General features: G+C 51.7%; 1 protein-coding gene across 1 annotated transcript in view; it reads left to right on the top strand.

The window, feature by feature from the left end:
* Window positions 1-27108, top strand: part of CTNNBL1 (catenin beta like 1) — a 186485-nt gene that overhangs the window by 73093 nt on the left and 86284 nt on the right. Inside the window, exons 5-10 of the mRNA XM_056121215.1 lie at window positions 2644-2739; window positions 12780-12873; window positions 15767-15858; window positions 25109-25181; window positions 25422-25480; window positions 26850-26998. Of these exons, the coding sequence (XP_055977190.1) occupies window positions 2644-2739; window positions 12780-12873; window positions 15767-15858; window positions 25109-25181; window positions 25422-25480; window positions 26850-26998 (563 nt within the window). The remainder of the gene's footprint in view (window positions 1-2643; window positions 2740-12779; window positions 12874-15766; window positions 15859-25108; window positions 25182-25421; window positions 25481-26849; window positions 26999-27108) is intronic.

The raw sequence follows: 27108 nt of genomic DNA, 5'->3' as shown, positions 1-27108 counted from the left end.
AGTGGCCAGTGGTTTTGTTGTTATTATTGCTATACTTTTTCCTGGAATTTTTAATCACTCGTGCTGGAAATAAAAGACAGCTCTTTCCCCTGTGGGGCCGTGGTCAGCCTCCGGAAGCTACCTGATACTGGTTCTATTTAAGTCTGGCGTCCGCCCCTGTCTGCTAGTATAGCGTGTGGCGACGGAGACGCTGCTCAGGAAATCAGAGAGGCCCTAGCTCTTTCCTGACCACCTCAGAGATCTTTAGGCGAGTTGCTCAAGTACCACGAGCTCTCTTATCCAGGGGCCGGGGACATGTGACAGTGCTGTGGTGGGGACTGAATCGCAGTACCCTGAATACCCAGGCGTGAACGACCCTTCAGAGTGGGGGCTTTTCTTTCCTTTCTTTTTTTTTTTCTTTTTAATTTTTTTTTTAATGTAGGAGTACTGCTATTTATTCAGCCATTGATTGAGCTGATTGAAGCAGCCATGAACTCTGCGTTACTTTTTTTTATTAAAAAATTTTTTTTCATAAAGTTGTTCACAATAATTGTTTACATTCAATATTTCAATACTAATCCCACCTTCCCACCATCATCACTTTGAAGCTTCCCGCCACCACCCCAGCCTGCCCCTTAGGCAGATGTGAAGTAATCTATTTTGTGTTACTTGCCATGAATAGTATGAGGTGTCACACAGCCGCAAAAGTGGCCATGCACTCCTAGAATTCTAAAATTTTTAAATATTTGGGGTTTGGAGGCATCTCTGTGGCGTGCTGCTCTCTTGAGATTCATTTGTGAGTCTCTGAATCATGGCCATTAATGCACTTAAATGATGCCCAGAGGCAATTCTTGGGTATGACTGCCAGGAAACCCGGAAGCGTGGGGAGATGGGGGAAGGTCGCCCATCTGTGAAGCCTGGAGTTTTCAGTCACTGGTCCCGCATACCTGGTTTTTTTTAGCAGGTTCATTCTCCTGTGTGAGGGCTCGGGAAGGTCACCTGTGAGTGTGGCGGCGATTGGGTTCTGGAGGTTTTGCGGCTGCCTGGGCTCATTTGGGATACACCTGCCCCGGAGTTGGGGGGTTTCTGATGGCGTCTGCCACCGTCCTTAGGGAGACACCTAGTTCCCACTTGGCAGGTGTGGCTTGAGGCTCCTTGGTGGTTTTCTTGTCTTAATCAACTCAGACAGTGTGTTGGGGTTTGCTGCATATTGACTATCTTGCTCGGTCTTTAAAGACTACACACAAAGACACACACACACACACACACACACTCACACACACATAAATCCTTTAGGGTATTTATCCACCTGATAAATACCCTAAAGGATCTTACCACATGACCATGAGGCCAGACAGTCTAGAGGAAGAAAATGGACTTTGGAACTTTTACCCCCTGAGATGTTCATCAGATACCCGGAGTGGAGCTGGCAGTTAGCGAGTCCCGTCATCCCGCCTCCCCCCTGCTCCCTGCCCCTCCCCCTACACTTCCGCAGCTCTTACCTTCCTGGAGTTCGAGTTTGACTTTCCGGCTCTCCCCTCGACTCCCCTCCGCCTCTCCTTTCCTCCCCACATGCTCTTTAGACTGGTCATCCCTGGCATCTCCCCTCTGAGGCTGCCCACCCCCGTCTCCACAGGCCCCTGCCCTCTACCCAGCCTTCTAGAATGTCCCTCCTAATCTCCAGCTGCCTGTGACCCTTTCCCCAGTGGTCCCTCGTCCCCGTCATTTATATTCCTCATTTGTTCCACGTTGTTCTTGCTCGTGGGTGCCTTGGATGTCCCTCTCCTGTTTCACTGTTGAGTGAAAGTGAGGCCCAGAATGAAGAATGGATCTGCCTCTGCCGTCGTCAAAGGCATTTGGTAAATGTGGATTATTAGTGCACGTGGATTATTATTCCCCACAGGCCTTTGGTAAATGCAGATTATTAAGCTGCAAGTGCGGGGGGGGGGGGGGGGGGCGGGGTGGAGACTTAATTCTGCCTTCCAGTGTCCGGGTGTGGATTTCCTTTCCCTTTGCGTTTCATGTCGTCCTCCCTCTCGCCCTGTGCTACCCGCCCTTTTTCTCCTCCTGGTACTTTTTCCTTTGCTGTGGGCCAAAGCAGTCAGATACCCAGGGAAAGGGAAGTCGATGAGGTCTGCAGCGGCCCTGACTGACCCCTTCCCTCTGCCTTTTCCCCACCAAATTCGGCCTGCTCGGGCCTCTGCAAGCTCCCTGGTGAACACTCGCCCTCTCAGTCTCAGAAATCATTACTGCCTCTGAAGGTGAACTGACTGCCCCAGCTGCCTGAGCTGATGCAGAATCCCGAGCATTTAACTGGCAAGCTGGGGTGAAGGGTGCTGGCCCATTTCTCCCCTCCCCGCAACGGCCACCTCTCCAGTGATCGGTTGGAAGTCTGGCAGCTTCTGGAAGCAGCAGTGAGCCTGGGGGGTGAGTCGCCAGGGAGGCAGCGAAAGGGAAGAGACGGTGAGAGCCCATTGGTACCGTTGAGGGCACCAAGTGTGAGTCGAGCACTGTGGGAGGAACTTGAACCGCGCCCAGGGTGCTACGTTCAAGGGAGAGGTTGCAGTAACTGAGGAGGAAACGGAAGAGAGCCAGGGTTGCGGGGAAAGGGAGGTCTGTGGGATTTGACCGTGTGTGTTTGAGGCCCTTAACGTGTTTCCACATGTGTCCATCGCGGTGGTTGATCTGCTCCAGGAGTTAACGGATATAGACACCCTGCATGAGAGTGAGGAGGGGGCGGAAGTCCTCATCGACTCTCTGGTAAGTCTCGCGGTGAGCCTGGGCCAGGGGTTTGCCTTGCACGCAGCAAGTTCCATTTCCAGCGTTCTCCAGTGTCCGAACCCTGCCAAGAGTGGTCCCTGAGCACCACCGGGTGTGGCCCCCAAACCCAAATTAACAAGTAAATCTGGTGATAGCAAGCCTAATTGCAGAGGCGTTGTTGGCAGCGTTGTTGGCAGCGCTGCCGTGGCGTTGGGCCGGTTTCAGGGCTTGGCTGAATGGGGAGGGGGATAAAACAGTAGACGTGTCCTCAGGGCCGGAGCAGCAGTGCACCAGACGGGGCGGGTGCCTTGCACGAGGCAGAACCGGGTTGCGCCCCCTGCATCCCATATGGTCCCACACACACCACCAGGAGTAATTCCTGAGTGCAGTCAGAAGTAACCCCTGAGCATCGCCGGGTGAGGCCCCAAAACAACAACAAAAAGATTTTAAAAAAAGAAGTACCACTCCCGGGTCCTTTTATTTCTTTGTGGCTGCTGCGTTAGTAAGGGGCTGCAGAGGCCCCGGCCCTGTGGACGAGGACCCTCTCCTGGCCGTTAACTGCCCTTATTCCCATTTCTGGCCCTGAAGCTGGGAGGGGGGAGGCAGGAACGGCTGCTTCCAGGGCTCGAACCCAGGTTCTCTCCACCTCTGTGCTTTACTTCCCCCCAACCTCCCAAGCTATGTTCCTGCTGACCTTGACCTTTGTGTTGAGTTCTCAGATTTCTTTGCTTCCTCACCCGTGTCATTGTGTCATTGTCACATTCAAGCGGAGCCCAGGGTGTCGGAAACCAGAACAGTCTCCCTGGCTCACCCCTGGAGTAGCTTCAGCTCCCCGCTGCGACCCACAGCCCCTGGCCCGCCTCAGAGGAGAGCCACAAATGCAGCGTCTCTGGAGGCTGGCCTCTGTTCAGCCCCCGCTGCTTGCTCGAGTAAGCCAGTGTGCGCTATGGTGGGTGCTGGCCAGGGACGCTCTAGTCCCACCTCCCCACCCCACACCCCCCAGGAGGCACCCTCCCACGAAGCCGCCCGCCGCCCCCAGGGTCTGCGGCTTTCTTTCCTCTGCTGTCCTCGATTTTTCCACTTGCTAAAATGTTCACCTCCCTCCCGCCCGCCCTCCTGTCTAGCCTTGGCCCATGTGCCACGCTGTCTGCTGGCATTTGGTGGGACGAGAGGGGCAGTGGCCCCTGGCTTCGAGGGCTGGCTCTCACAGAGAGCGAGGCTTCTGTCCAGCAGGGCCATCTGTGATGGGGCATGATGAAAATGCCTCGCGCTGTTTTTCTTCCAGGCGCCTTTTCCTAGAGTGAACTGGCACATGTTTTTTTTTTTTTATTGTTTTTTGTTTGTTTGTTAAAAAGAATTAAGGACCTTTCTGTTCCCTTTGAGCACTGCAGAAAGAGGATGAGGCTGGGGTGTTGTTTTGTTCAGAGGCGCCTCTGGAGGCAGCCTGTGCTCCTCCGCCCCCACTGGTGTCCTTTGTGCAGGCTTACCTTCCAGGGGTTAATTGCGGTGGCCCTGGGTGAGCCTTCCCGCCCGGGCCCTGGCCGATTTTAATTACCAGCCTTCCCCTGTGTGAATAGTGAGCGGGCCGCCGCCTGGAAAGCCCAGAAACAGCCTTCACACAAAAGCCCCCTTTGTGCATCCCGTGTTGCCAAACCCACCAACAAATGCTGAATCTTGCAGGTTTCATTGTTCAGAAAGGAGCGGTTCATCCTCAGCCTGGAGAGCCCTTAGAAACTGCCGGAAGGGGGGGCTACAGGAGGGGGAGGAGTTGGGGGGGCAGATTCCGTTGGTTTTGTTTAGGTTTGGGTTATTTTGTTTGTTTGTTTTGGTTTGGGTTTGTTTTTAATGATTTCAAGATTTGCAGCTGATGGGACTCACAGACAGTCAGACACCCCTGGGTGCTCATTCGTCCGCTCTCAGCTTGTCTGCCACCGAGCCGCCCGTAAAGATCAGGGTGCCGAGTCCCCGGGCGGCCTCCCCTTATGGGTCGTGGCTGCATCCAGGAAGGAGTTGGATAAGTGTCCTCTTAGGACACGGGGTGAATTGTCCTCTGAGTTTTAATCTGGGGGCCAATATGAGGCCTGGAGCTGCCTGGGCGGAGGCGAACAGGCAGGGGGGCGGGATTTATTGTGCCGTGCGGGTTGCGGTTATTGCCTGGGCCGTTTTCTTCCCGTTGCAATTCCTGAGCAGTGGATGAGCTTGTTGGGGGATGGGGGTGGGAGGGACAGTGCTGTCCTGGCATTCTGGGGTGGGGGGGGGCATCTTTGGGGTCTAAGAGTTTGGGTCATCACCTCTGCTGTTACGTATTGCTCCCTTCCCTCACCTCAGAATGGGTAAATGTTTATTTCTGTTTCGCAGCAGCAGTTCCTGTGGTAGCGGGAGCAATGGGTAGACTCACTTTGGGGTAATTTTCTGAGAACTTGGCAGGCGCCTGGCAGTTCAGCCTCCGTTCAGCCTGGCACACCTGGCCTGGCATATCCCCCCCGCATCCCAAGAGGTCTCGGCAGACTCCTCTCCGCACCCCGTGCTCCTCAGCGCTTTGGACGCACCGACCCAGGTCGTGTGGGGTCACAGCCATCTTTTCATGTTTTTCTTTTCCAAGTTGTGTCTCTGTCACACCCCTACAGTATGTCCTAGGGAGAGTTACCTCCCCTCTCTGTGACTGGCCTCATTTGTGAGAGAGGGGCCGCGGCAAGCAAGAAAGGAGATATTTCAGATAGCTTTCTTTTTTTGATTATTATTATTTATTTATTCATTTATTTATTTGTTCTTTGGGTCACATCCAGGGTTGCTCCTGGCTCTGCACTCAGGAATTACTGAGACCGTATGGGATGCTGGGGATCGAACCTGGGTCAGCCGCTTGCAAGGCAAATGCCCTACCCACTGTGCTATTGCTCCACCTCTCAGGTAGCTTTAGAATCGTGTCTATGACAAATACCGCCTAGGTGTTGGCCATCATCTTCATGCAGGCACGATGCCTGGCACATGGCAGTCACGGGGCGAGTGTCAGGTTCCGATGGCCGATGTGCCGTCTGCCACATGGTAAAGTGTTAGCATTGAGTTTAACCAAAACGGAATTTTCCCCCCATTTCAACAGATGTCTCCCAAAAAAAGAAAAAGCACTTGAGCAAATGCTAAAAATGAAAGCAAGAAACATTTGGCGGGCTAGAGTCTAAACAAGACGTGGGAAGACAGAGGTTTGGTCTTTTAGAAGAAAAACAAGAATTGTAAGCAGAGACCCTGTGGTGATGAAGCCAGATGGACTGCTAAGGGCTGTTGTGGGAGGGGGCTGACTCCAGAATTGAGGCGGAATGGGTGTCTGCGGGGAGGAGTTCAGGAGGGCATGGACAGGGTCGGCATTCCCCTGCGGAAGGATGAAGTCGCCCCTGCCGAGGGAAGTGGCAGCTGTACACAGAAGGACTTCACAGGAGGCCCCTGGACCCAGGCTCACCCTCAGGGAGCCCTGCTCAAACCCCGAATGCTGGTTGGCCAGGCCAGCTCGCTGCCCTGAGGCCCACTTGCCCACAGCTGTTTACTGAGCTCATAGCAACAGGATTCGAAATCTAGAAACTGGGTATAAACCAAGTTCATACCGGGACCGGCAGAGATGCTTCTGGGGGGCACACGTGAGGGGAGGCGGTAGATACACGAGAGGAAAAGGCGATCCTCTGTCCCAGAGAGAATAAAATAAACAATACGGGCCGGAGCGATAACACAGCGGGGAGGGCGTTTGCCTTGCACACACACAGCCGACTCGGGTTCAATCCCCGGCATCTGATATGGTTCCCCAAGCACTGCCAGGAGTAATTCCTGAATGCAGAGCCAGGATACCCCTGAGCATGACTGGGTGTGACCCAAAAAGCAAAAAGCAAATAAAACGCGATGTGCTGCCCACGTGGGAAATCCAGGGGCCGGGGGGATGCTGGCATCTGGAAGAATCCAGCCACTCAGAGTGACCCAGGGCCAGATGAAATTGAGTCCGGGACCTGCAGCAGAAATGAGCCAGCACATGGGGGCAGGAGCGTGAAGGCCCTTCTGTGAGCGCAGAGCTGTGGGCAGGGGGTTGGAAAGGGCCAGGCGGACCCCAGCGTGCCCCAGGAGGCCTCGGGAACAGGCGTGGGTCAGATTTGCTGCCATGGAGGACGGGCCCAGGTTAGCCTGACGTTTAGTTCTCCTCCTTGATTGGTGCCTTTGTTGGTCTGTGTCAAAATCACGCTGGTTCACGGGCTCTGTGCTTTAGGGGGAATGTTCCTCTCCCCGTCTGTGAGTGTGTCACCACGCCAGGGCACAGCACGGAGTACCACAGTCTCCCCACCACTGCCTCTGGGCCCCACCACCCTCTCATCCCCCTCCCCCCATCCCCAGAGGGCCCCTCTGCTAGCCTCAGTTCTGTGCTCACTTTGGGTTTCTGTTATTCGGAGATTTCCCTCATTTGTTTTTCCATTGCTAGCGTTAGTGTGTGATTGTTAATGTGTGATCATCCTTCTGTGTCACCCTGCCCTGCCCTCCCTGCCCTCCCCCCCCCTTTGGTTGTCATCCTTGCTCCTCCGCAGGGTGGGGGAGGCCACCCCTCGGCTCTGGTGTTCACACACACTTGCTGCCCTGTGCCTTTGTGGTGTCAGGGCCCCAAACAGCGCTGCCTCTTGGCTCACACTCAGCATGTGGGGTGCTGTCAGGAACCTGCCCCGGGTCATCCCTGGACCTAATGTTTCAGCTGGGCGGTGATGAACCCGAGGGCCTAGGAGAGAAGCTTTCGTCTCACTGGGCTCTGGCACCAGCTGTCAGTTCTGGCCGTGTTCCTTGGAGGAATCCCCAAAACGCGCTGCTTGACTCACCATTGTGGACTTGGATTTTTTGGTTCCCGCTGGAGTGATAGCACAGCGGTAGGGCATTTGCCTTGTGCGTGGTTGGCCAGGCCGAGTTGAGTTTGATTCCTCCACCCCTCTCCCAGCAAGCTACCGAGAGGATCTCTCTCACCCGCACGGCAAAGCCTGGCAAGCTCCTATGACGCATTCAATATGCCAAACACAGGAACAACAAGTCTCACAATGGAGACGTTACTGGGCCCGCTCGAGCAAATCGATGAACAATGGGAGGACAGTGCTACAGTGCTGCGCTAGTTTCTTTTTTTTTTTTTTTTTGATATGAAATTTCTAGGGTTCTTTAAGAGAAGACACTCCAGTCTAATGGTTGAGAAAGTTTATTGGCTGAGGTTACTCAGGAGAAAAGACCTCCCTCCAAGCCAGCCTTCCGGTTCCGCCCCTTCTCTTGCACCCATCCTTCTGATCGCATGGAGGGCGCCTGGTCGCGTTCCTGTTTGCTCTCAGTGGGACCTGTTGGAACCCTCCTCAGGGCTGAGCTAATGTGGACAGTTAGACGGCGTGTTTTAAAGTTAGGACTCAGCATCAGTAAATGTTTGATTTACCTATTTTATTTTGTGTGAATTTATATTTGAGGGGCATCCCAAGTGCTGCTCGGGGCCTCCAGGACCACACCTGGGGGTACTCAGGTGCTTCGAGGACCACACCCAGTGATGCTCAGGGGGGGCCTCCTGGACCACACCTGGCAATGTTTCAGGGGGTGATACCAGGGATCGAACTGGTGCAAGCTGCATATAGGACATGAGTATCAACCCCTGTATCCTGTCTCTGACTCCTGCGTTTCTATTTTATGTAACTGTTACCGCATATTTTAAAAGTTCATCGGTGAAAGAAGAATCAAATGGAAAAAGTTTAAGAAACCGTGATTTAGAAGTCTTGCCAACCAGCGACTTATCAGAAAACATCAGCCTTAAAACAGTGAGAATTTCCAAAGCCAGTGTTGCTCTGGCTGATTCCCTAATCCCTAGGCAGGATTTATTTTCCGTTTCTGACTTAGTCACTGTTCAAGAAAATAAATGAATGAATTAAGAAATAAGGCATGAAGGTGGGAGACCCACAGGGCTAGGAGGGAGTCGGCCAGAATGCTAATTTGTGCTCCGTGCGAGATGATATCCAAGAACTATGCATAATATAAATATTTCTCCAAGGTTTTTCTGAACTAAATGTATTTTGACTGCTTTGACCCTCCTGCAATCAGATAAAAATTGCATTTAACCCAGCTAAGCATAACGCCTCACACTTTGCAAGCTTAAAAAGGTCATTGGTTAGAACTTAGATTTCCGTAGCAAGAAGAAAAGATTTTTCTCCAGCCAGACACCCATTATCCATAACCACTCAGTTCTGGGATTTGAATGCGTTGCTTCCTGCCACGGTCCCCACCACTTTGCAGGCAGCAGAAGTGGGAGCTATAACTGAAAATCAGGGGAAGTACGAGACGAGTGGCAGATAAAAGCAGCAATCGGCGGTGGAAACTGGTGACACATTTTGCAGAGCTGACGAGCGGCGCGGTCCCCAGCCGGGCCGGGTGTCTCTGCCTCAGGATCAGGGAGATTATAAGTCAATCAGAGTGATTTAGGGAAAAACAAACTGTGACATGGTTCATATTTCTCCCCCCAGACGTTTCTCTGTTTTCTCTCACATACTCAAATTGTCCAATTAATTAAGGAAAACAGTGCCGTGGATTTCTGGGGTGAAGCTGTTGCTGGCTGTGAGATTTAGAGAGCGAGACTGTTTATCTCCTTAGTCCAAGAAGGGTGAACAGCTATTTTTTTCTTTAATTTCTTTTTTTACTTTTTATTTTTTTTTATTGAATCACCATAAGATACAGTTATAAAACTTTCATGTTTGAGTTTCAGTCATACAATGATCAAACACATCCCTCCACCCGTGCACATTCTCTACCACCAATGTCCCCTGTATTACCCCCCTCCCTTCCCAACCCTCCCCCTGCCTTCATGGCAGACAACTTCCCCCATACTCTCTACTTTTAGGCGTTATGGTTTGCGATACAGATACTGAGAGGCTATCACGTTTGGTCCTTTATCTACTTTCAGTACACATCTCCCATCCCAAACAATTTTCCAACCATCATTGTCTTAGTGATCCCTTCTCTATTCCAGCTGCCTTCTCCCCCAGCTCAGGAGGCAGGTTTCCAAGTATGGGACAGTCTTCCTGGCCCTTGTGTCTACTATCCTTGGGTGTCACCCTCATGCTATTTTATATTCCACAAATGAGTGCAGTCATTCGGTGTCTGACCCTCTCTTTCTGACTCATTTCACTTAGTACGATGCTCTCCATGACCATCCACTTATAAGAAAATTTCATGACTTCATCTTTCCTAACAGCTGCGTAGTATTCCATTGGAACAGCTCTTTCTGTATTCGTGGGCGCTCTCGTGCTGGCATGACTGGTCCCTCACTTGCCACTGGGGGCTTTCAGTGTTCCCCGCAGCACGGCACAAAGGGGGCCTACACCAGCCACATGTGCTAGGTGAAAAGCAAGCTCAGATAGAGAAGAGAGCACCAAATAAAGGGTGTTGTGAAGACCCTCCCTCCCAGGGTGGGAGAGACATGCTAAAAGTAGTCTATAGACCAAACATGATTGCCACTCAATGCCTTTCTGGCAAAACACAGTACCCAAAAGAAGAGAGAGAGAACAAGGGGGAATGCCCTGCCACAGCGGCAGGGTGGGATGGGGGGGATGGGGGGGTGGGAGGTATGCTAGGACCTGTGGTGGGCACTGGTGGAGGGATGGGTGCTTGATCATTGTATAACTGAAACCCAAGCACAAAAATTTATAAGTCTATAAATGTACCTCATGGTGTTTCACTAATAAAAAAAATGATTAAATAAAAAAAAAAACTTGGGGGAAAAAAACAAAGGGGGCCTATAAAAACAAAACAAAACAAAAAACAAAAAACCTTTTCCTGGTGATTCTGAGAGCACACATCAGCCCCTGGTGACCCCGATGCCGGCCTCAGCACTGGCTTCCAGACTCTTCCTTGAGTCTGACCCAGGAAGAGCAGTGAAAACTTCCTGTCAGGCTCTGGGCCTTGGCCACCCTGTCAGGCTCAGCCTCAGTGTGAGGCGTGTCTGGGGCAGCTGAATGGAATCCTTTCCCTCCTCACGCTTTCTTCGCCCTCTTTTCTTCCTCCCCAGCTCATGAGGGTACGATGGTGAAAATCGCGTCCCAGACTGGGTCATTCCCGCCCCTCGCCCTGTGACCTGGCCCAGGCTCCTTAGCCTCTCTCTGTGCTCACCCGTAAACAGCGGGGGGTGTCAGCGGGGGAGATGCTTCAAGTGGTGGAGCGCATGCTTGCTCGTAGAAGAGCCTGGGCTCTAACCTCAGCTTCCCCTCCACATTGGCCCAACAGGTGTGGCCCCTGGGGGCCAGGGAGCGCCCGGGCTGTAACTCCCACCACTATGAAGAGTCGTGTGGGGGCCTGAGAGAGATAACTCTAGGGGGAGGAATATGAGCCATGTCACAGTTCATTTTTCCCTAAATCACTCTGATTGACTTTACCACAGTGGGTCAGGCGTTCCTTGTACGCAGCTGGCCAGGTTGGATCCCGGGTACCACACATGGGCCCTGAGCCTCACCAGGAGTGACCCCTGAGCACAGAGCTGGGTGTAGTAGCCCCACAACTCAATAAAACAAAAAGAAACGATGAAGAACCCCGGGGTGGGGGTGGGGGGTGGATTGCTTAACTGTCTCAGCATGCCCTTGCTCATGGGAGCACCAGGCTTGATTCCGAGCACCACAGAGTTCCCTGAGCACAGAGCTAGGAGTAGCCCCTGAGCCCCACTGGGTATGACCCAAAAGCCAAATAAAAAAAAGGGGTGGGGGGGTGGGGCGGGGTGAAATTCTGAGGTGAAAAACCGAAGCTTACAGGAGAGTCAGTGGAGAAGTGTACATCCGGATCTGATCATAGCGCGCGTTTCTACTTCGAGCAGAAGTTTCTGCACGTGGCTCTGCACTCGCCTGAAGAGCGAAATCCCAGGAGAACGAGAGTGTGGTGCCTGGCGTCCTGCAGTCCGGCTTTTCTGAGGCTTGAGTAGCAGCTCTGTGAGGCAAATCTCCTGAGAGTCTCCTCACCAAGGGTCTCGCGAATTGAATGAGAGAAAGAGGGCTCTTGGGCGCCTCAGATGCAGTATGAACATTGAGTACCCTGCTCTTCCATGCACTTCTCGGGAAGGCATATGAGTTCATCAGAAACGGTACAGACCTCTCTCCACTGACCGTGGGCGCCATCCCCATTAACCCATCTTCAGCGCAGGCTGCCCTCAGCCGCCCACTGTCTGCCTAGTACACTGGTGATGATTGGCAGTTTCCTCCAGTGTCGTATACAGAGCAAGATAAAAAGTACTTTTCTTCTAAATGCCTTTTGCTTAAAGTAAAAAAAAAAAAAAAAGAGTCGAACTCACTATTGGGGACAATCCATCATTTCATAGCTGCACGGAAGGTGAGTGACACTCGAGTCAGCCTCGTATCTTGGTCTGTGTGAGGTACAGCAAGTTGACACCCCAACTCAGCCTCATGGTGTCTTGTTCTCGATCTGTATGTCTCTGAGTGAAGCGCTGGCCTGACTCCAGCTGGCCTGTCTGGAAGGGTTTTCTGTGCTACCAGGGAGCAGAACTCTCAAGTTGGTTTTCGGGTCTCAGTGCAGGCGCTCTCTGCACTCCCTTTGTGAGCATGAATCAACTCTGCTGCCTTTAGCTTCCATTGGCTCCTCTTAACTCTGGGATATCAGGGCAGCCAGGCCCTGCTTGAGGGTCACTGCGCAGCTCAAGAGAGAGGGAGGGTGGGGGGTGGTTGGCGAGAGAGCATAGCGGGGAGGGGTTTGCCTTGCACACGGCTGACCCAGCATCCCTTGTGGTTCCTGAGCCCCGCTGGAATGAGCCCTGAGCCCCACCAGGAGTGAGCCCTGCTTGGCCAGGAGTGAGCCCTGAGCCCCACCAGGAGTGAGCCCTGACCTGAGCAGCGCTGGGTGTGGCCTCCTTCTTCCTCCTCCCACTCCCCAAAGCAGGACGGAGCAGGCACTGTAGACCTCGGGGCTCTGCTGGGGCCCTTGCTTAGGAGCGAAGGGAGTGTGGGCACGGGGACCTGGCAGGGGCAGTTGTGTGACATGTGTCCCTCTCCTTTGCCCCCCTGTGATGGAAGGTGGATGGACAGGTGGTGGCGCTGCTTGTGCAGAACCTGGAGCGCCTGGACGAGTCTGTGAAGGAAGAGGCCGACGGCGTCCACAACACTCTGGGTAAGCCGCCTGGTGTCCGTGTCCGTGTCCGTGTCCGTGTGTGTGTGTGTGCATGCGTGTGCATGTGTGTGTGTCCATATCTGTGTGTGTCTGCGTGCGTGTCTGTCTATGTGTGCATGCATGTGTGTCCATGTCCGTGTTCATGTGTATTTGCGTGTGTGTGTGTTTTGGGGCCTTTTCGTTTCCCTGCCCTCCATTCACATCACGGCAGGAGTATTTTTTTTTCCTTTGTGCTCCAAAGTGACCTTTTCAGAGCCTTTTCAGACCCTCCTGTCCGCTTCTGTGTGACTGTTGCTCTGGCTCGAGCCCCCGGATCATGGAGCGGAGCCCCCGGGTGGTCGCTGACCTTCCTGCTCCAGAGCTGCTGGCTCCTGAGCCGAGCCTCTGCCTGCGAAGCGAAACTCGGGGTGGAGCCCATGCAGGGCGGGCTTCGGGGGTGCTGTGTTCTCGCTTTGGGGTAGCTTTTCCGCAATTTGTAAGCCCCTTATATTGGATTTCCTTCCCACTTCCACTTCGCTGGAACAACGCACTTTTGAACAAGTGTGCCTTTATAGGACATTTTATTGGAAAAGAATTACTCCTGCTTTCCTTGGGTGTAGTTTGCCCTGTAAACTGCCAGGGGAAATATTGCTGTTACCTTGGCTGGGCCCGGGCCCCCTCTTCCCCGCCTTTCCTCCAGCTTCACTCTGCGCATCCCCCCCCCAATAAAGTTGCCACACCAGGAGCTTGTATAAGATCGCACTTCGAGGGGGTCCCCTTTATCACCGCGACTGTCTGGGAGAACCAGAGCTGACTGTCTCTGAGCAGCGCTTGAGGGATGAGCGGGGCCCGGCAGAAGTAGAAATTTTGATAAGATTAGGTTCTCTCTCGGCTCCTTGTGCGTGCACCCAGATTCCTCTTGTAGTTTCGCGACTGCCCTCGTTGAAGATTATTATTAGGAAGGGGCAGGCCTTGCCCCTCGGGAGTCCGAGGAGAGAAGACAGCAGTGGGTCAGCTTGCGGCTCAGGGGCTAGTCTCCAGCCGGAGCCTGGCAGCGCCCCCGGCCACAAGCCCACCCTGACTGTGCCCAGAGAAGGGCCGCGGCACAGCACCTGGGAGCTCTGCTCCCGGGAGGGGCCTGTCTCCGGCCGGGGTGCTCTGGGTCTGCCAGGTCCTGTGTGAGGCCCCGCGGGGAGAGTGGTGATTAATTAGTCTTGATTCTGCTCCTGAAGAGGAAGATGGATGGGCCTGGGTCGCGCTGAGAGGAGGGAGAACGCAGGGTGACAAATAGCCTGGGAGAGGTTCGGCCCAGGGAACTCGATGGCCGTGAGGAGGGAGAGTCTCCCGATGGGTGTGGGGGCGCAGGGAGCAGGGAGGGCCCACCCTGCCAGCCAGGGAGCGACTCTTGCAAAAGCCTTGCCTGAGCCTGGCCTTGGGGAAAAGAAGAACTGCGCTGTTTGGACCCCTTGCAGACCAGTGTGAGGGCAGAGGGAGCGGGGAGGGAGCTTGCCCAGGTTTGGGAGAGCCTGGCACAGTGTGGAGCATGTCTGTCTTCTGTCCCGGTGGGGCTCTGGGCCGTGGAGGGTGAAGAAGACGGCAAAGGCACGAGAGGCTGCTCCAAGTGTGCTGATTCCCTCCGGAAGTAATTCGAAGTGCTACAATGGCCCCCACCTCTCAGCAGCCTCCTACCGCCCTTGTCCCCCACAAGGTTCTGTGCTCTGCCCCCCATGGGAGCTGCCCACTCGTCCTGGAACTTCTTGCCGAGACTGACTGCCGAAGCGTTTCGGAGCTGTGTTTCTCTCTCCTTCGGGCCAAAACCAGCATGTCCTGGGGCCCCTCCAGGTTCACGGAGCTCTGTGCCGAAGCATCCTGGGACAGGACAAGCAACCATGGGGCTGGAGACAATTTTTTATTTTTAAATGTTCCCCTTTTTTCATGGGCTGGTGCGATAGCATGGTGGGTAGGGCATTTGCCTTGCACGCAGCTGACCCAGGTTCTATTCCTTCATCCCTCTCGGAGAGCCCAAGAAGGGACCGAGAGTATCCTGCCCGCACAGCAGAGCCTGCCAAAAATAGTAACAGCAAGTCTCACAATGGAGACGTTCCTGGTGCCCGCTCGAGCAAATCGATGAACAACGGGAGGACAGTGCTACAGTGCTTTTTTTCATATAATAGTCATGTGGTAACTTTTTATTTGTTTTGCACTTGGGACTTACCCCTGACTCTGTACTCAGGGATCACTCCTGGTGGGGCTTAGGACACCCTATGTGGTGCCAGGGATTCAGTCCGGGTCAGCCACATGCAAGGCAGGCACCCCGCCCGCTGTACTATCGCTCTGGCTTGCAATAACTTGTTTTGACCTCCTCATTGAGAATTTATTATTTATTTATTTATTTATTTTTATTAAACAGCAATTTGACTGTTATAGGGAAGATACTTTGCTTCCAGGTTCCCGACAGTGAGCCCTGCCCACATGACCTTTCCCTTCTACATAGGCTCAGCATTTTGTTCATTTAAACCCCGGCTTACTTCCCCTATAATAACAACTGGAGACCCAAACGGGTCCGCCTGGAAAGGAAAAGTTCCCAGGCTTTGCCCCAGGTCTCTGCTGGCTGCTGTCTCTGTAGTTGCCTTTTTCTGGGACTTGGATGTGGTGAGAACCAAGGCGTGGTCCCTCGTGTATGACCTGCCTGGCACATACTACTGGAAGTCCATCCCTTCTTTCTCCAGTGAACTGTAATCTCTGCATGAGTTTCCGCTGTTAGGGGAAGGGAGAAGCATAGCACTTCCTGGTTAGTCTGAGCAGGACAGGGCACCTGCTGGCCAGGAGGGATACAGGGCGGCAGGAGGAGGCGTGAATGCCGCAGATGGACACAAAACCGCCCTCCCCACTGACCACCCCTGTCTTCCCTCAGCTATCGTGGAGAACATGGCCGAGTTCCGGCCGGAGATGTGCACTGAGGCCGCGCAGCAGGGCCTCCTGCAGTGGCTGCTGAAGAGGCTGAAGGTGAGTCTGCCGGGGACCCTACAGCACCCGCTCTGGGACTCTTGGTGGGCTTTTTGGTTTTTGTTCTTTTTTTATAACTTCCTCTTTCATGTGTTTCTTTTAAAGGACTTTAGAAGTAGTCTTTAGGGGCTGGAGCAATAGCACAGCAGGTAGGGCGTTGGCCTTGCATGCGGCTGACCTGGGTTCGATTCCCAGCATCCCATATGGTCCCCTGAGCACCACTGGGAGTAATTCCTGAGTGCATGATCCAGGAATAAATAAACCCCTGTGCATTGCTGGGTGTGACCAGAAAAAAAAGCAAAATAAATAAAGCATGTTGTGAATATGAAATCATGAGGAGCAGAGGTATACCACACAGTACAAACTTAATGCGTAGATCAGTGTCACACACACATACATACACACACACACACACACACACACACGCACACACCCTTTCGAGTAAGGAAAAAATTGGTCTAGTCAATTTCTTATAGATATGTAAATATATATTTGTGTATATATATATCTGTAATAACATGCCTGGTCAGTTTGTTTCTTGCATACATGTCTAGTCAGCCTCTTGTATATGTCAGAGTCAGTTTCTTGTCTGGTCAGTTTCTTGTTAATATCAATGTAATACACCTAACACATCCTTGCATATAAACTTAATGCATAGAACAGTGCTCACTCACACACACACACGCACGCATGTACACACACACACACACACACCCTTGCGATTAAGGATAAAATTTGGTCTAGTCAATTTCTTATATATATATATATATATAGATGTAGATGTGTGTGTGTATATATATATATATATATATATATATATCTGTAATAACGTGTCCAGTCAGTTTTTTCTTGCATATATCAGTGTGATACTCATGTCTAGTCAGCTTCTTACATATAACAGTGACATACACAATGTCAAGTCAGTCTCTTGTTTATATCAGTATAATACACCTAACACACCCTTGCCTTTAAGGAAAACATTTGGTATCGTCAGTCCCCACCTTGTCGTCTTGCAGCCCCTGTTCTCTTTCTCTCCCGAGTATTGCTGTCCTTAGCTTTTGGGCTTTTGGAACCAGGCTTGTTTCCTGGTGTGGCTTCCCTCACAGTTACCTCAGTATCTTCTTTCTTCAGTATTCAGCGCTTACTTTGTGGTGGGTTTGTTTTGGGATCACACCCGTGGATCCTTGGGGACCATGCAGTGCTGTGAATGGAACCCAGGGCTCCCCCATGTGAAGTATGTGCTCAGCCCATTGGCCAGCTCATTAATCCTCAACACATTCTCATCCCAGGGCCTTGGGACATTCGGGGAGAGGGACGTGTGAAAGAAGGAAGTAAAGCACAGTGAAGGGGATGGAATTGTCAGCGGGGACTTGTATTATTAGCAGAATACTTAGAATATTCCGTATAATCCGGTTATTCTTTGCTCTGTGCAGTCATCAGTTTTCTGAGCTAGTTGAGACTAACTTGTTGTGATTCGAGGATCCTCTATTCAGCCGAAATCAAAGGTTGTCCTCCCTTTTGAAAGGTGTTGAAGCTCACCAGGGTCTCTTTTGGAACTTTGGGTGAGGGAGAAAGGGAAAGTGAGAGCTCTGGGCGGTCAGCCTGGATTCCACTGGCCCAAGGGGAATCACCGGAGGCCCCTCTGCTAATTCTGCAAGGTAACGTGTCTTGCTCCTCAGGTGTCTCATCCAGTCAGGGTCGCGTGTGACCCTCTGGGTATAAAGCGCTATTCAGCTGCCCCTTAAACAGTTTTCCAAGGTTTCAGGGTATTTAAACCTTAACATGCTGTTTGGTTATTTTACTAGTAAGCAACTGCCCTTAGAAAAAGCCGATCCTGCCTGGAACATTGATGCCAGCCAAGCCCTGCCCCGGGGCCTGGTCAGCAAGAAGACGTGTCCTTGCACACGGTGTCTTGCCCATGCAGCTCGAGATTTGGGTGCTTGTTGTGGCCTTCAGCATCATAAACATCACAGTGTATTCAGGGTGCTGAACTCAGATCCCCGCCCCCTTTCACCTGCTGAACTGGACATTGCAGCTCGCAGACCCCCTGAGAAACTTGGGCTTATCTCAGGGAAGGTTCAGCCCCCCGCCGTGGCCATACAGAGGCTTTGGGGAGCTGTTTTGATCCTGCTCTGCTCCTGGGCAGATTTAAGAACTCCATTTTTGGCCGTTTTCTCCCGAGAGTCTCCCTCGCGGAAGCCCTGCCCCTCGACATCAGCTCCGACGTTTTCGGGCCGCTGTACCTCGTTCCGTTTGAGCCATTTTTCATTTCGGAGCACGGGCCTCATTACCTTCCGGGCGTCTCTCTGGCCTCTCTCCTCTAAAGGCCGAAGTTGTTTTGACTTGTTTGTCTTTGCTTTTGCTCCTTCCTCCACCAGGCACGACTCCTGGCTTTCTCATTTGTCTAAATTATCTCCAGCCTTTGTTAACCAGCTCCAGTTCCTACTTTGCCATCTGCTTTGTCGCCTTCATCGTTTTTAAAACTTAGTGGGAATTTATAAGTTCTGTTTCAGATAAACAAATTTTATTTATTTATTTTTGGGGTTTTAAAACCCCAGCCGCGTGACATCTTATTATCTCATTCCGACTTTGGACAAACTGGCAGGCTACCGAATGTAACCTGCCCACACGGCAGAGTCTGGCAAACTCCCCGTGGCATACCCAATATGCCAAATACCAGTAACCATTACGGGTCTCATTCTCCTGTAACCCTGAAAGAGCCTTGAATATGCCACTTTTAAAAAAAATCTCAGGGCTGGGACGAAGGAGACGTTACTGGGGCCTGTTCGAGGCAATCAACGAACAACAGGATGGTCGTGATCATGATCGTGATTTTTGGGGGGGGGGGTTTGGGGAGGGTGGGCGCGGGGGCCATACCCAGCAGTGCTCAGGGCTTACTCCTGGCTCTGCACTCAGGAATCCTGGCAGGCCCAGGGGACCTGATGGAGGACGGAACCCAGCTTGGTTGTGTATGTAAGGCAAGCCGCCCGACTCGCTGCGCTCTCTCCAGCCCCCTCAGATAAGCACATTTTAAATCAAGACCTACTGAGATGAGGAGTAAGCTCGAACTCATAGCTGGTCGGATAGAGCGAGGACAGAAGCCCAAGGCTTCAGCCTTTCTTCGCGTGCTCTTCACTACTTTGCCCGCCAGACACGCTGACCTCTTTCTTCTCTGAATATCTGCCACTTCCTGTTTTTCCTAATGGTTTTCCCGTGTGAACGTAGCGGATCTGGGTTCCGTCGTTCACCTGTAAACAACCCTATTTGCCTTCATGGACCATCTTTCCTTCACCCGGCAGGCTTTCCTGTTCTTTTGTGTGCTCATGGCCTTTCAAAGAAGGGGTTGGTCTCTGCCACATTGCGGGCCCTCCAACTTGGCTCCCGGGAGCTGGAGAGAAGGTACAATGCCGGGCGGAGCATGTTCTGCATAAGCCCAGCTTGGGTTCAATCCCCAACACCCCATCTGGTTCCCCCGAGCCTGCCAGCAGTGATTCCCTGAGCACAGAGCCAGGAGTATGCTGTGAGCACAGCCGGGCGTGGCCCCAAAACCAAAACAAAAAAGATGAGGCTCCCTACCAGAACCGCCTGCCAACCTGTAACAAATGCAGATTCTGGATTCCACCCCAGACCCACTGCCAGTCCGTGTTGTGTTGTGCTGTGTTGTGTTGTGTTGTGTTTTGGGGCAGCACCTGGTGCTTGCTCTTTTTCTTTTTTTAATTGAATCACCATGAATTACAAAGTTATTCATGATTGAGTTTCAGGAGTACAGTGATCAAGGACCAATCCCTTCCCCATGGTCTCATTTTCTCTTCCACTCTCCCTAGTTTCCTTCCTGCCCCAGGGCTTGCTCTTGATTTAGTGCTCAGAGATTGCTCCCGGTAGTGTTCCTTGTGAGCCTTACTCCAATCGTGCTCTCTGGCTATGGAACCTCAGTCCGTGTTTTAATGAGCCCTCTCGGTGGTTCCGGCGCATGCTAATAGCCGAGAATCTCAGATCCGCAGCCTCACCTACTGTGCCGAAACCCTGCTATTGAACTAGTCACCCCCCAATCACTCCGTCGTTCTCGAGACATTCTTGAGTGAGTGGCCCGCTGCCGCATTTCCTTTCTGTGCTAGTAGCCGAGCAGTACGGAGAGATACTCATAGATCTCTTCATCCACTAAATGAAACGTCACTAATTTGTGCTAATGAGGATGAAGCCCATTGCGGGTGATTGCATTAAATGAATTAGCGGATAAGCAGATAACTGTCTGTAGGAGATACTGCACCACAGTTCATTTTTAAAACGGGGACTACCAATTTATGAGGATACTGTTTACTCTTTAAAAGTGGCCCCTCACCCCAAAGTTCTGCTTTTCCTTTTCAAGGAGAAACAGAATTAAGATTTCTCTTTGACTCCCCGTTAAAGCAGATGTTTCAAACACAGTCTCAAAACATTCAACATAATGAGCTAATGAATCGAAGAAGGCCGGCTCAGTTTCAGTACACATACGGCTGGGTGATGCTAAACGCTGAGCCTCGTGGCTGGGAAACAGGTGTGTCTGTGTGTGTGTGTGTGTGTGTGTGTGTGTGTGTGTGTGTGTGTTGGGGTGGGGGGGGGGGGGGGTTCAGGCACAATCTCCTCTGATAGTCGTACCAGGTTGAAGCTGTGTCTGAGTCAGGGACCAGAGGTGAGTTGCAGCAATAACCTGCCATTTCTGGCTGCGGGAGGGAGCGTGATTATCTTGTACTTTAAAAGAAAAACCCAGAAAGCACCAGCAGCCTCCAACAGGTTGAACCTAATCCTGTTTGAAGGCTGGTACCTGCTGAGTCCAAACCGACACTTGACCCCATAGTTCCTCTGCTGATGGAAAGAGCTAGGATCCCCGGGCTCCCGGACGGAAGGCACCGCCAGAAACTCCAAATGCCCTGGGCTGAACTTTGTGAAGGCCAAGAGATTACATCTGCCGAACGAATTTTCTCTCTCTTGTCCCGGCTAATTGTCCTCGTCATTTGGCAGTTTGGTATTTTGTAAGCTCGGAGGCCACCCTCTCTGGCGGCAATGAAAGCAGAACTAAAACTTCCTAGGAGACTCCCATCTTTGACTGGACTTGAAAGATTTCTCTCTTCCTTCCCACTTTCCCAATCCACCGTTTCTTTCCACGTCTTCTCACCAGATCGTTGTAGTGGATTGTCACCATGACCGTCTTTATCATCATCATCGCCACTAAGTCTCCACCGTGTGCAAAGTGTTACATTCTCTGTGTTTTACAGGCATTCTTTCTGATCCTCACAAACAGCCCCGAACGGGCGCTACTCATTTACGACACATTAGTGATCTCTTATAGAAGGACTTAATGGCCCCTGAGTGAAATACAACAATCCTCACACACTTTCCTCTAAGAAACCCTTTCTGGATCATTTTTAGCGGATTATTCATAACAAGCAATACAAAATAAATTATTTCAGTTCTACTTTGGGGCAGGGGTTGAGGTTCAGGATGAAAACATCCAAAATATGGTGGTGGGAAGGTGTGATGGTGGTGGGATTGGTATTCAAATATTAAATGTAACCAAATATTGTGAACTACTTTATAAAAATAAAATTAAAATTAAAAAAATTAAAATGAAGAGGTGCTGCTCTCCCCAATTTACAGAGGAGAAAAGGCTCGCAGGGAAGGGACGTAGCAAGGGAGGGTCTCAGAGAGTCCCGCCGAGGGTTCCAAAGCCTCCCTGGCTCTGTGCTGGGGCAGTTATGGTGCCTGTTTTTTTTTTAATTTTTTCATTAGAGTCCTCCTTTATGCCTGTATTCCCATCAAAAGACCCATCTGCTTTTTTTGGGGGGAGAGGAGGGGTGAACTGTAATGAAATGATGACTTTGAGGTTTTAGACCTACTTTGGGCTCATTAAGAACGACTTGAAGTGACGCTAAGCAAAAGCTGAGATTTTTCTCTAGGAATCAGGAATTCTCACAAAAGGGGTCTCAGTGCTCAGGTGTCTGTTACATATATTCCGGCTCATTTCATGCAGCTACCTCATGAGAGAATGACTGTTTTTTTTCACTCAACAGGAAAGAAACCAGGCTAGAGGGCAAGTAATTTGACCAAGATCACGTAGCCAGGAACTAGGAGAGCTGAGATTCTGACCCAGATATTTCTGACTCTGGCATCAGAAAGGGGGGGAAAAAATACCTGCTATGTATTAGTACTTCCAGATTTACTTCTCATGGAAGATATTTTATTTACACTTTAGAGATAACATGAGACTAAGAAGTAGGCAGGGGCTGAGACCAAGAGATCACGGGGCATTCTCTGTGTTGCCCTTTGGCACCTCAGTAATCTTTGTACCTCGCGCCTGGTTTAGGGCACTCCATGCTAGCGAGAGCCCTCGGTGCTTCTAATCCCAGATGCCTGTCTTCCGTAATCGCACTGATGCTGACTTAGTGTAGTGCTGACTGAGTGAAACGCCTGACCCCGGACAAGGTGAATTCACCTGTTTGCTGTCGTGTTCAATTCCTTGTCTTGCAGATAGCAAGTACCCAATAAATATTTAGTGAAAGAGACAGAATCTCCCCCCTGCCTGGGGCACTGGAGTTTATGAAATCAAATGAAGGACAGAGGCTTTCAGCCACACAAAGGCGCTTGTTTACTGAGAGGCCTAATGTGCCTTTTCCCATCTTGCAGTAAAGTATATCTTGTTTCCAACAAGCACTCTAGCCCTGGGGTCCCGGGCGATTGTACAGCAGGGAGGGTTCTTGCCTTGCACGTGACCCACCTGGGTTCTATCCCCAGCATACTAAATGGTGGTTCCTGGGTATAGAGGCAGGATTAACCCCTGAGCACTGCTGGTGTGGCTCCCCTCAACCCCCAAAAGAGAATTCCAGCCACTGACTGTATGTAAGTTGATTTATTTAAAATTCACTTAACAGTCTAAGTATGTAGTTTTACTTTTATTTTTCTTCTGCTTGTCTTTGGGCCACACTTGGCAGTGCTCAGGACTTGCTCCTGGCTGTGAGCTCAGGGGTCACTCTTGGCAGGGCTCAGGGGGACCGTATGTGGTGCTGAGGACTGAACCTGGGTCAGCCGCTTGTCTGGCAAGTGTTGTGCTCCCCCCCCATCTCCCCCCATCTCCCCCCATCCCCCCCCCCCCCCCCCCCCGCCTCCCACCGCCGCACTATTTCTCCAGCCCAAGTAAGGTAAAAGGTAAAGGCCCTCCCGTTGATCGTCGATTTGCTCGAGCGGGCCCAGTAACGTCTCCATTGGAGACTTTGTTGTTACTGTGTCTGGCATATCGAATACTCTCGGTAGCTTGCCGGGCTCTCCGAGAGGGGCGGAGGAATCCAGCCCAAGTATATAGTCTTATTAGCTCACGTCTGCTGAAGGTGCTAACCCCTTGGCTTCTCACCCTTTGTGTTTTGATTTATTTCTTCCCCATCTTAAAGAGAAACAGGAACCTCCAACTAGTAAGACGTGCAGTGTTCTACAGATGTCAAATGCCACTGTGCTTTCCTCGGGAACACAAAATATCAGATTTCCACCAATTGCTTTTAAACCCTCTTGGTTATGCAGGATTCCCTGAAAGGTGGCCTCCAGCTTGCCCAGGGCACCTGCCTTGCCATCATTCCCCTGAAGACCCGGCGTTTACAGATCTTTAGCTGGAGATGGGGCCTACCTGGTCAGCCTCCCGAAAGCCCACAGAGCGCTCGGAGGCTTGGCGGGAGGACTTGTGCGGAATGCTGAGAAGGGGCTGGGCCTCTCACGAGGGGCCACTGTCTCCCCGTCGGGTACAAAATCTATGCGCCAGCAGAGCTGGGAGTGGCGCTGAGGTGGTGGAGGCGTTAGCTCCGAGAGAAGCACGTCTCCCATCCTTCCCAGATACAGAAGCAGTTGACATTTTGAAAATCTGGATGGGTAAGCAGGGCAGCAGCTGATTAACAGTCATTATCTCCACTGCGTTTCACTGTACCGCACCGCACTGATGGTTCGGGGAGTCAGTAGGCAGAGTCTTATTTCTTCTGCACCCATGTCTAAGGGCCGTGATATTTGAGTGTTGTGGCCCCCCCTACACACACACACACACACACACACACACACACACACACACTTAAGTGACGGTGTGGCCTGGCACCCGAGAGAGTCCTGGATCTGCTTGGCCCCTCTGAAACTCCAAGTGCTAGAGCATGCGACAGGGGAAGAATTGTGGGTAGTAATTTGGGTGTTAAAATATTAACGCGTTTCTGCATATTTAATGCGGTTTTCTTTTTTCAATAGCGGGGCAATTGTGGCACGTGAGCAGAAAGGTTTATGATTTCAAATTAAATTTCCAGCATTAAAAAAAAAAAAAGGTCCAGAAGGAGCTGCTTTGTGATGAATACATCCAACTCGGCTAAATAAGTTTCCTAATAACCCAGTTGCTTTTCTTTCAGCCTCTCTCCCGTCTTGTACTTTCCGGCCTACTTTTATGAGGATGACTTTAAGATGGCTTGTCTTCAGAATCCAGAACTATTTTTTTTTTCTTTTTTGGGTCACACCTTGCGATGCATAGGGGTTACTCCTGACTCATGCTCTCAGAAATTACCCCTGGCGGTGCTCGGGGGACCATATAGGATGCTGGGAATTGAACCCGGGTTGCCCACGTGCAAGGCAAATGCCCTACCCGCTCCAGCCCCCAGAATCCAGAACTTTTGGCTGTTCATCGAGGTCACCTTTGAATGTGCACTCTGGACTACTGCCCTACTGGATTAGATGGACTCCTGCTAGCCAGTAGACCCTAGATTTGAAAGGGGAGGGAATATGGGAAGGCTTCCTGGAAGAGGGGACATTGGGAGGGAGAGATGCAGAGTGTCGTAGAACTGTTTAGGGTTTCACAGTGGGCAACTTGATATGATCTCTTGAGGCTTATTTTTTTTTTAACACACTTTTTTTTTTTTTGCTTTTGCTTTTTGAGTCATACCCGGGGATACTCAGAGGTTGCTCCTGGCTCTGCACTCAGGAATTACTCCTGGCAGTGCTCAGGGGACCATATAGGATGCCGGGGGTCGAATCAGGTTGGCCGTGTGCAAAGTAAAACTCCCTATAGGCCTGCTGTGCTGTCGCTCCAGCCCCTTTAAATACACTCTTAACCTACCCTTCCACCACCACCCCTCAGCCCCCGTCCACCCCATCCGCAGCTGTGATTTCTCTGCACTCAGATCCTGCTACTTGTGAGAAATAACGTCTCGGGAAAGGAATGAGGCCCCTGAACAACTTCCTGATTTCTCCTGTCCCCCCGCAGGCAAAGATGCCTTTCGACGCCAACAAGCTGTACTGTAGTGAAGTGCTGGCCATCCTGCTGCAGGACAACGATGGTGAGCTCCCTCTCGCTATTGACGTTCCATTAGGCTAGGCACCAGGCTTGTTGCAGACGATGATGGCCGGCCCTCTTGCCTTTGGCATCCCCTGCTCCCCCGCTCGCGCTCCGAGCAGCCTTTGTACTCTGTCAAGCGGTATCGATCCTGTTTGCTGATGTATCCGTGTTAGACGGCTGTAAAATCTGACAGTTAGCTTCATTTTTTCTTTTCCCTCCCTCTATTTTTTTCCCCTTTTAGAAAACAGGGAATTGCTCGGGGAGCTGGACGGAATCGATGTGCTTCTTCAGCAGTTATCCGTGAGTAATCCTTCCACTTCCTGTCTGCCGTGCGGACCCATGGCCTGCTTTCAGTGGGAGGTAGAGGGACGCAGCCGGGGAGAGGCGAGTCACGTGGGACGTCCAGGTTGAGGTCACCCTGGAGGGACGGACCTCGCCGCCTCACCACGCATGCCTCATGGTCACACGTCACTGTGTATGTGGCAGGAACTTTCTGGGGGTTCTGATCTTGAACTTGGCAGCCCCGAAGGGCAGCACACCCTGCTTCAGTGTTCGTCCTTGGGTCGTAAAGGCAGGATATTTCCAGCCGACCCCCTCGTTGTTCACTTCCTTTCCAGCCTATTGATTTGGGGTCCAGATCAATGAGAGAGGCACGCTGCCCGGCGTAGCGGGTTAGGGGCCCTCGAGACACCTGAGAGAGGAAGGTGGTATCGGGGACCTGACAGAGTAAAGTGGGGAATGGGCCTTTGCTCACTGTCGGAAATGTAGATCCAGTGGAGATGAGGTTCCGGCGTGCTGAAAATACCATCAGAATTTCTTCTCATAAATCTTGTCTGTACTGTGCGCCCACCCCCAAATATAATAAAACCCACAGGACCGAAAATAGATCTATTTGGATAAAACCTGCAGTGTTGGGAGTGCCTGAGTGTCAGTTTGCATGCAGCTCTGTCTTGGTGCCAGCAGCGAGCGTGGCTTGGCCCCAACCCCAGAAAACAGAGCTTTGAAATGTGAACTCAATTTCCAGCGCCGGGAAGGCGCTCGGTCTGCTTCCCGCAAGATTGTTGATCATTTTGTAGGCGACTGTGCGAGCGTGCACATTCCGTCCAAACGCCTCCCCGCCGCGCGCCAAGTTAGCTTTGGCGAAGGCAGCGCTCCCCAGGTCTCCCTGCGGCTTAGAGCTGAGGCAGGTCACGCTGTGGCCAGGTGGTTAGGGAGTACCCACTCGTGGGGAGCACAGGACCAGACAGTGCTTGCAGGGGTGTGCATTTGTTTATTTTCTCTATTTAGCTTGATGTCTTCTATGGAGTTCTCTGTGATTTTTTTTTTAATTTTTATTTATTTATTTATGTGGTGACAGTTCAGTGTAAAATAGTTTTGTTGATTTGGGGAGGAAAAAAAAAGAAAGATCTGCCTCCTTGGAGCCAGTCACCCCATGGACTCAGTGGCCAGCTGAGTGCTGTTTTTATTTTATTTATTTATTTATTGGTATCAACCAATGGCCATTTGCTTCACCGCATCAGAAAGCTCCATATCTCTTCAGTGGAAATCGAGGAGAGTTTTTCTTGGTACCCAGAGTTTCCTCAGTCCCAGGCAGACTAGGCAAGTGGCCAGCTGAGGGGACCAAGGTTCTCTGAGTGTGACCAGGCCTCCCAACGTTTTCGCCTGACAGGTGTTTAAAAGACATAACCCTAGCACGGCTGAGGAGCAGGAGATGATGGAGAACCTCTTCGACTCCCTCTGTTCCTGCCTGATGCTCAGCTCGAACCGTGAGCGCTTCCTGAAGGGCGAGGGGCTGCAGCTGATGAACCTCATGCTCAGGTAGGCCCCTCCGCCTCCGGTCGCCCTGCTCACCTACTGGGATCGTCTTGGCCTCGCTCCAACGGTTCGCCCCCATCCACGGCCCATAGTCAAGCTCTGGGTCTTTCATT

This window comes from Sorex fumeus, unplaced genomic scaffold (genome assembly GCF_029834395.1).
Source record: "Sorex fumeus unplaced genomic scaffold, SorFum_2.1 ptg000044l, whole genome shotgun sequence".
In the NCBI taxonomy this organism is placed as follows: Eukaryota; Metazoa; Chordata; class Mammalia; order Eulipotyphla; family Soricidae; genus Sorex; species Sorex fumeus.
This window is presented reverse-complemented; position numbering and strand designations above follow the sequence as displayed.